This window comes from Mastomys coucha, unplaced genomic scaffold (genome assembly GCF_008632895.1).
Source record: "Mastomys coucha isolate ucsf_1 unplaced genomic scaffold, UCSF_Mcou_1 pScaffold15, whole genome shotgun sequence".
NCBI lineage: Eukaryota > Metazoa > Chordata > Mammalia > Rodentia > Muridae > Mastomys > Mastomys coucha.
This window is the reverse complement of record NW_022196897.1, coordinates 40,082,970-40,091,789: the sequence shown is the minus strand read 5'-3', so window position 1 is coordinate 40,091,789 and position 8,820 is coordinate 40,082,970. Positions and strand designations below refer to the sequence as shown.

At 43.4% G+C, this 8,820-nt stretch overlaps 1 protein-coding gene and 1 pseudogene across 2 annotated transcripts in view; both read left to right on the top strand.

The window, feature by feature from the left end:
- The first annotated feature begins 795 nt into the window (after window positions 1–795).
- Window positions 796–8,820, top strand: part of Stam2 (signal transducing adaptor molecule 2) — a 52,096-nt gene continuing 44,071 nt past the window's right edge. Inside the window, exon 1 of the mRNA XM_031370263.1 lies at window positions 796–1,363. Within this exon, the coding sequence (XP_031226123.1) occupies window positions 1,324–1,363 (40 nt within the window). The 5' untranslated portion in view covers window positions 796–1,323. The remainder of the gene's footprint in view (window positions 1,364–8,820) is intronic.
- Window positions 4,539–8,800, top strand: LOC116090173 (annotated as a pseudogene). Its single transcript, XR_004118596.1, has one exon. The product of XR_004118596.1 is annotated as an anaphase-promoting complex subunit 10 pseudogene (transcript).

Sequence of the window (8,820 nt, the reverse complement as noted above, 5' to 3'; positions counted from 1 at the left end):
AAAAAAAAAAAAAAAAAAAAAAAAAAAAAAAAAAAAAACCACCACCACCACCAACAAAACAAAACCAAAAACCCCAAAACCCCCCAAAAACCAACCAAACAAAAAACAAAACAAAACGAATAAAGATAGAACAATTAGCTGTACCTTAGAGAGTGATAAAGGATATGAACAGATATGAAATAGGGAGGCGTACAGGGCATTTTTACTCATTTAAATGCCTACCTAGATCTGGTAGGAACCCAGGCTTATGACTCTTATAAATAACCAAGTCATTATAAATGTTTTTGCACTATAATGCTTAAGTGTACTTCACTCATCTTTGAAGATCACTCAGCGATCTGCCTGCCTCTGCCTACCACGTACTGGGATTAATGGTGTGGGCCACAACGCCAGGCATTAGATTTTTAATTTTATGTTTCTGCATGTGGGTATGGGATCACGAGTGTAGAAGCCTACGGGAGCCAGAAGAGGGTGTCAGGTTCCCTGGAACTAGGCAATACAGGTTGCTTTAAACCCTGCCTCCGAAGTTTCGGAAAATCTAAGCAGCAAGCGCTCTTAATTGCTGAGCCACCTCTCCATCCCCTTCAGTAGTCTTTATATTCCATGGTCTAAACTATGTTTTCATGCAGGAGAAATGAAAAGCAAAGAGTCTCTCCGCGGTCGCTTTCCAGGGTGAGTATTTCGGCTTGCTTAACCGAGGGATCCTTTGAGCATCTGCAACCTAGGCGGCAATTCTTAGCGCCTCTCACGGGGCAGCAGCTCTGTTTCCATAGCAACCAAGACGCGGAGCGGGCGATGGGTCCGAGGAGCAAGACGACTTGGTTACCCAGGAAGTACTCGGGTACGAGAAGGGCTGCTCTCGCAACCTGGGGCGGAGGAAACGACGTTCTGGAGACTCGCAGCCGGCCTCACCTCTCTGGATCTGCGAGCTCTCCAGCCGCCAGCTTCTCCAGTTGCCACAACTTCCGGCCCCGAAGCCCCTCCCCCCGGCTCCGTGGCTGTCTCTCGGGTCCTCACTGCGGAAAGGTGACTGCGGCGGTTGCCGTGTCTGCTCAGGCGTCGGACCAGGAGCTGCCACGTCTTTGGGACCGAAGAGAGGCCACGACAGGGTGCTAAGGCTCAGCCAAGCGCCGCGTGGTCCCGCCGGCGGGGTTGAAGCAGCAGCGGCCGGACGCGGGGCACGCAGGCGCGCGCGGGGCAGGCACGGCGGCGGAAGTGTAGGCACAGCTTGGCCAAGCCGTCTAGGAAGCCGAGGCGGGTCGCCCAGCTGGGGCAGTCGGAGCCCCGCCAGAGCGTCGGGATTCAGCTCCGTTTGCCAGCGCGATGCCTCTGTTCACTGCCAACCCGTTCGAGCAAGATGTGGGTGAGTTCGGTGCCCGGAGCGCTGTGCCGGAGAAAGTGGGCGGCGGCCCGGGTGCCAAGAAACGCAGGCGGAGAGCCGAAGGGGCGGTGCCGCTCTCGACGGCGCGGGGCAGCCTCGGTGCGGCTGGGGCTGGGCCGACTTCTGCCTGCCTGGGGTACCGAGCAGGGTTGTTCCGGTCACCCAGAGCAGGAGTCGGGCAGAGCCAGGTTCGTTGGAGGCTTAAGTTGCTGATAGAAACTTCCTGCTTTCTCCCGAGCTCGTTAACACCCTTCCCTTTGGAAAGAAGTGGACAGCCCTGTTTGCTGCCTAGGGTAGTCTCGAACTAGAGACGTAGACTTACCTGGCTTAACTCGCATCGCTTCCGTAAGCACACATCTAAGCCCCGGTGGTTGCAGTTTCAGTTTTTATTGACGGTTTTGAAGGTGCTGCGAGAGCCAGGCTCAGAGAATGAAAAGGAAAACTCCCAGAATCTTTAAAATAGCCCAGAACAACCGATATTTGTTGGAGTCAAACTTTACTCTGGTCGCGCATGTCTTTCAGAAAGAGAAAAAAGGATGGATGGGTACAGCTTAAGCATAATATAAACCATAAAAACACAGGCTAACATCATTTTTGTAGCAGTAGTTAACATGCTCCTAGCGAGGTTTTAGGATTTAGAAGTTTCCAGTCAAACGAAGTGCTATATATTTTAGCACGAGTTTGCTCAGTTAAAATTTCTGTTCATTTAAAAAAAGACTAGAAAGTGTTATAAATCTTGTTATAAATCTCAAAATCATGTCCAAATCAAGGGAGTGTCTAATTGCATAGGAAGCATGTGAGACATTGCACTTTTTAATTTTTGTTGGATTAATTGAGTTTTGAGACAGAGTGGCGTCTCTGTGTAGCTTAGGCTAGCCTCAAATTCCTAAAACGTCGGTCTTACTATCAAGAATTGTGGGATGCCAGGTCTGGGTGGGCCTCTGTCCTGATTGAGACCTGTGCTTCTTACTGTGACTGGAAATACTTTGATTTTGTTCTAATGAAATGTGTGTGAAAAGCCAAATAGAAGAGGTCATTTTATTTATTCTTTATTAGTTTGTTACTTGTGTGCATGGGTGTTTTGCCTACATTAAACTTGTCATTAAATGTGTGTTGTGGTTGAGGAGGCCAGAATACAGTGTCAGATCACCTTTCACTGGAGTTACAGACAGTTGTGAGCCACGGTGGGGGTGCTGGGAAGAGCAGGGAGGAGCAGGGAGTGTTCTTAACTGAAGCCATCTCTCCAGCCCATGACACATTATTTAAAATATAAAACCTGTGAACTTTTTTTATTTACTTTTTTTAATTTCTAGAGATAGGGTTTCTCTGTGTAGTCCTGGCTGCCCTCGAATGTAGGAGTAGATTAGGCTGGCTTTGAATTTAGAGATCTGCCTGCCTTTGCCTCCCAAGTGTTGGGGTAAAAGGTATGTGCCACCATGCCCATCTTTCCTCAAGGAAAAATTTCCTAGGAGCTTGCTGTTTTCAAATTGAAAACTTTTTTTGGTAGCAATATTATGAGTTGCTCTGCCCAGTTTATTTTTCCACACTTTCTTCTCAGTAGGTTCGGAAATCTTCGCATCACAGTTTAGTGTAGTTTTCTTAGGTTTGGATCTTCAGACAGAAACAAACAAACAAACAAACAACAAACAAAAAACCTGTGTAGATTATTTCATGGACTATGAAATTGACTGCGGCCACTAAGATGAATGCAACTAGAAAAAAAAAATGGAACGAAATTCTAAGGAGCTCAGATTGCTCTGAAGCGAGTATCAGGAAATTATATGTTGTATTTTTCAGACCTTAAGAACTCTTAATGTGGGCTGGATCCGAAGGTCCTGAGTTCCCAGCAACCACATGGTGGCTCACAACCACCCGTAATGAGATCTGACGCCCTCTTCTGGTGCATCTGAAGACAACTACAGTGTATTACACCAGAGCGAGCGGGCGCCATAGTGAGCGGCCATCTGTACAACTACAGTGTACTCATACACATAAAAATAAATAAAAAAAATCTTAAAAAAAAACCTCTTAATGTAAAAGAGTTAAATAAGACAAAACAAATCATTAGCTGATTCAGCATTTTACAGCAATATTCCGTGTCTTTTTTTTTTTTTTTTTTGCAGAATTATCTTTATTACTGTAGCATGTATATGTTACCTGTGTTCACTCTTTAGTCAACAGCAATGCATGGGATGATTACTGTGGATCAGACATTGTATTATGTTCTACAGAGACAAAAATTATACTGAGTTCTTGCTTGTAAGAACTCAAGTCTAAGGAAAGACACATGCTCCAGTAGACGGTTGTACTATAATGTGATTAATACGGCTTGCTAGGTATGGGGAATTTGGAAGATGATATCTATCCCCTTTTGCCTAAAGTTATCGATTGTCTCTGAAGGAGAGGCAAGCAACAGTGTCAGGTAGGCAGTTTCCAAGGTAAAGGTCGCCATTGTTCTTTCCTCCCCTGACAGCATTGCTTCAGTAGGAAGCAGCCACGTCTTACATTCTGTGGAAGTTTCCAAGGAGAGAACAAGGAGTAAACATGGAGGACTTGGTGGGAAGCCGGAGTGGCTGGTGTTAGGAGACAGTTTTCGCGTGGCACGTAGACCCCCTTTCCTTTTGCATTAATCCCCAGAGAGGCAGCTGCCAAAATGAAGTTCAGTCCCTTTGTGACTTCTGACTGACTGCAGCAAGCATGTGAAAGGCACTTCAGTGTGCCTTCTCACATTCGGAGGAAGCTCATGTTTCCTGAGATAGAAGGATAATGCTCTGTCTATGCACAGTCAAAAGGATGATGAAGTTCAGGTTATAGAGGACAGTACAGAGGTCGGCCGATTGGCAGAGTCGTCCAGGTGTGAAGGAAGAAGCATGAATCTCCTCCATTGAATGGGAGGAAAGGCTCCCGGCACAAGTGTTCGTGTGAGCATCCACCCAGCAAGGAGGTTATCACCATGCTCAAACTGGAAAAAGTCTGCAGAAACATAAAATAAAAATCCTGCCGGGCAGTGGTGGGGTAGGCCTTTAATCTCAGCACTTGGGAGGCAGAGGCAGGTGGATTTCTGAGTTTGAGGCCAGCCTGGTCTACAGAGTGAGTTCCAGGACAGCTAGGTCTAAACAGAGAAACCCTGTCTCGAAAAACCAAAAGAAAAGGGGAAAAAAAAAAGAAAGAAAGAAAGAAAGAAAGAAAACCCTGCAACAGAAAGCCAAGTCCAGCCAAATAGGAAAGGAAAGGGACAGATTCAGGGAAGAAAATACTGAAAAGATGCAGGGGTAGAGGAACCTCATACACAGCTTTCTTTAAGACAGCTTAAATAAGGAGGGGTGGGTGTGTGCTGCTTCTTAGATTCAGTCCCAGGCTTGTTACCTTTGGTGCAGAGTCATTGCTTGGCTGTTTTGTGCCCTGACCCCATTGCTTGTTGCTGTACCTTTTTCTCTTCGCTCAAGCCAGGCACTTTTTTTGTCTAATAGTCTGTGCTCTGGGCTGTTTATCATTCATCGCTAAATGTTTGTGTTATTTTTAAAGTTGACATACTTTGGATGTTTGGATGTACATGTGCCACAGGGAACATGTGGCAGAGAATGCTGCCTGTTGAGGCAGAGTCTCTTGTTTCTGCCTTGCTGTGCTTTCCTAGGCCAGTGAGCTTCTGAGTTCCTAGGACAGTTTTCCAAAGAAGCGCTGGGTTGTATGTCTCTGCATCTGGTCCTCTGTATAGACCTGGCTTTCAAGGCAACTGTTTTTAATCTGCCGAACCATCTCTCTGGCCATTATTTTATTTTATTCTTGAGATAGGGTCATAATATGTGTCTTGGTCTGCCCTGGAATTCTCATGTAGCCTTGTCTGGCCTTGAACTCAAGATCTTGCCTTCACTTTCTAAATGCTAGGTGCTTCGGTATATGCCATCATGCCTAATTATAAATGTTTGTCTTTTCATTCACCATCTCTACCCATTCTTAACGATACATATGTTTGTACCCCAGAAAGCTAGATTTTAATTTTACTCCAGAAAAGTGTCTTCTGAGAAGGTGGGTTGATGTGTGAATGTCCCTCTTTTTACTTTTGTTGCTACAAGACCTTGACAAAAAGTAACTTAGGGCTTTCAGTCAATATTCCAACAGAAATTTGTAAGGGTCTTCAGTATAAAAATAGAACCATTCTAATAATACAAATGGATTTTGTACATTCAAATTTATAACATTTACTTAATTTAGTCCTTGAACATATGGTTGTTATAGTCTTTCATTTTTAAAAAGTTTTGGTTATGGATGAACATGGCTTTATTTATTTATTGGTAATATAATTTTTTTCCCTTACCTTGTTTTGCTTGCATGGTCCCAGAAATGCTAGTACTTTCAGATAGTTTGAAAGTTTAATTAGTAACTTTGATGTTTTCTTTAAAATGGGAACTACTTTGAGCATAATGTATAAAACACAACGTGAACTCCCATCCCTGACAGCCAGCCAAACCTGTCAGTTCCTAATACCGCGACACATTTGATCTTTTTAAAGAAGAGAACTTTCAAGATACCGTTGGATATATTCTTAGCAGCTGTCTTTTTCACTCTTCTTCATTCAGAGTTAAATACTTTCAAAAAGAAAATTCTGTTTGGTAAATGTGTATATAATATAGAAGTACACTCTATACATTTTTGTGTCTTTTCAGACTTTATGAGAGTATATTTTGTCTGCATCTTTTGTCATTGGCCTTTTTTACATGTTATTCATGTTGGGTGTGTTGGCTATATGAAACTCTTCTGTATGATTACACCACACTTTTATGTAGTCTCCACATGCATGCTTGTAGTTTGAAAGTAAGGCCGGAGGGTGAAATGAAGGTTTTCTACAAGTGAACAGGTTATAGTAGTAGTGTTTGATTTATCACACATTACTTTTTTGTTTAAATAAAGACCTTAAGACGGACATGTGGTGCATGTCTATGATACCTGTCCATGGGAGGCAGAGGCTGGAAGATCGCTTTAATGTGAGGGCAGCATGGTCTGTATAGGAAGTATGACACCAACTAAAGATACCTAGTGAGCTCTGTCTTTGAAACAAACAAGGAAGACCTTTAGAGGCATCCTTTTTATCATTAAGAATAGACATGGCAGATGTGTGTAGAATGTAGAATGTCACACCCTGGCTGATGGACAACTGATAGCTCCAGCCATTTGTCATCTACACATCAAAATAAAACTTAAGGGTTTATTTCCTCTTTTCTTTGTTTCCTATTAATCTTCCCTCCATGGTTGCCTTCTTTCTTTGCCTTTCTCTTTTTCTGTGGATCTGACAGTCTCTCATGTGCCAGAAAACCTCTCTCCCACTCTGCTACATCCCTGTCCTCTTTCCTCGGTTGCCTGCTGTCCCTAGCTCTGACACCTGCTTAAAGAGATGGAGTCTCTCTCTTCCAGAATTCCTGAGCTCAAGGGATCTTCCTGTCTCACCCTCCCAGGTAAGCTGGAGGCAAGAGCCACTAATGATTTTTTATTTTTTATTTCCAGGTGTAACCTGGTTTTGTATAGTCAGGCTGCCTCATAGCCCTGGTCTTGAACTTGGAGCACACCTGTATCAGCTTCTCCAGTGCTAGGAGTACAGTCTCCACCATGCCTGTTCAGCTGCAGTCTTTTACAAAGTGTCATTTCTACATTTCTAATCATGTGCATTTGTGTGGCCTGTGTGTGGATATGTGCACCTGAGGATGTGCTCTCAGAGGCAAGAAGATGGCATTGGATCAGCCTTGGATTGAACTGTCATTACTGCAGCTGCAAGGCACTTGTCCCGGATGCTGGGAACCGAACTCTAGTCCTCTGTTAAGAGTAGTATACATTCTTTTTCTTGTTTGTTTGTTTGTATCGTTTTTGAGATAGGGTCTTGCTGTCCTGGAATTCACTATGTGGACTAGGGTGGCCTCGAACTCACTTTGAGATTTGCCTGCTGCTCCTTCCTGAGTTCTGGGATTAAAGGCATGTGCGACTGTGCCCAGCCTAGTATTACATATACCCTTAACCTCTGAGCATCTCTCCAGCCCTGAGTAACAAAGACTTTGAATGTAATTTAGCCAGCAATTTCTTTCCTAAAATAATCACAGTATTAGTCAACCCTCTTGCTAAAACAAGTACTGCTCTAGAAACCAGTGACATTTGGTATTGCCTATACATTGTTTCCCCTAGGCCTTTACTTTGTTAGTTTAAATTTCTTTAGCTTTATATTTTAGATTTATCTTACATTTTGCCTGTATGCATGTTTGTGTACCATTGTATGCCTGGTGCCTGTGAAGGTCAGAAGAGAGCATTGGATCCCCTGAAACTGGAGTTATGGATGGTTGTGAACCATGGTGTGGTGCTGGGAGCTGAACTTGGGTCCTCTGAAAGAATAACACATGCTCTTAAACCCTGAGCCATCGCTCCATCCCCCACATTTTGTGTCTGGAGACAGGATCTTGTGTATAACCCAGGCTCTCCTGGAACTTGAGAATTACAATCTGTCTCTCTTTTGCTCCTTCCCAAGGGCTGGCATTACAAGTGTGCACTACTGAATTAACGGAGGGAACCTGGAACCGCTGAGCCGCATTTTGGAGTGGCCAGGGCCCTGAGACCAGGAATTGTGGCAAACCAGAATAATTTAAAAATGACCACACCGAATGACCTCCTGGTGCCGATCCTAAACAGTTGGAGAGGACAGCGACAGTCAGGGGGATTGGGTCTCAGGCTGTCTGGTCACTCTCTTCATGCAAACCAGGGTTTGGAGTGGATCAGTTACGAGATGACAATCTAGGAACTTACTGGCAATCTGATGGCTCTCAGCCTCATTTAGTGAATATCCAATTCAGAAGAAAAACAACAGTGAAGACATTATGTATTTATGCAGATTATAAATCTGATGAAAGCTACACTCCAAGCAAAATCTCAGTCAGAGTAGGAAATAATTTTCACAACCTTCAAGAAATCCGGCAACTTGAGTTGATGGAACCAAGTGGCTGGATTCTCGTTCCTTTGACTGACAATCATAAGACGCCAACTCGCACATTCATGATACAGATTGCTGTTCTAGCCAATCACCAGAATGGAAGAGATACCCACATGAGACAAATTAAAATATATACACCAGTGGAAGAGAGCTCCATTGGGAGATTCCCTAGATGCACGACCATTGATTTTATGATGTATCGTTCAATACGGTGACTTTAAAATGGACAAAAATAAACAGGCATTTTTTTATCCTATCATTGCATAGTATATTAAGTATCTTTGGTGAAAAAGCCTGTTACTTTGCAATTTTACATACACTTAAAAATAATTTAGATAAATAACTTTTAGGTCATGTCTGTTTTTTATATAATAAAGCTCATATATTGTATGTTTCTAAAAAGTGAATTTGAAGTCAATCAAATTACATTTTTCTTTATATTAAAAGAAAACTAGCTAAACTGAAAAAAAAAACA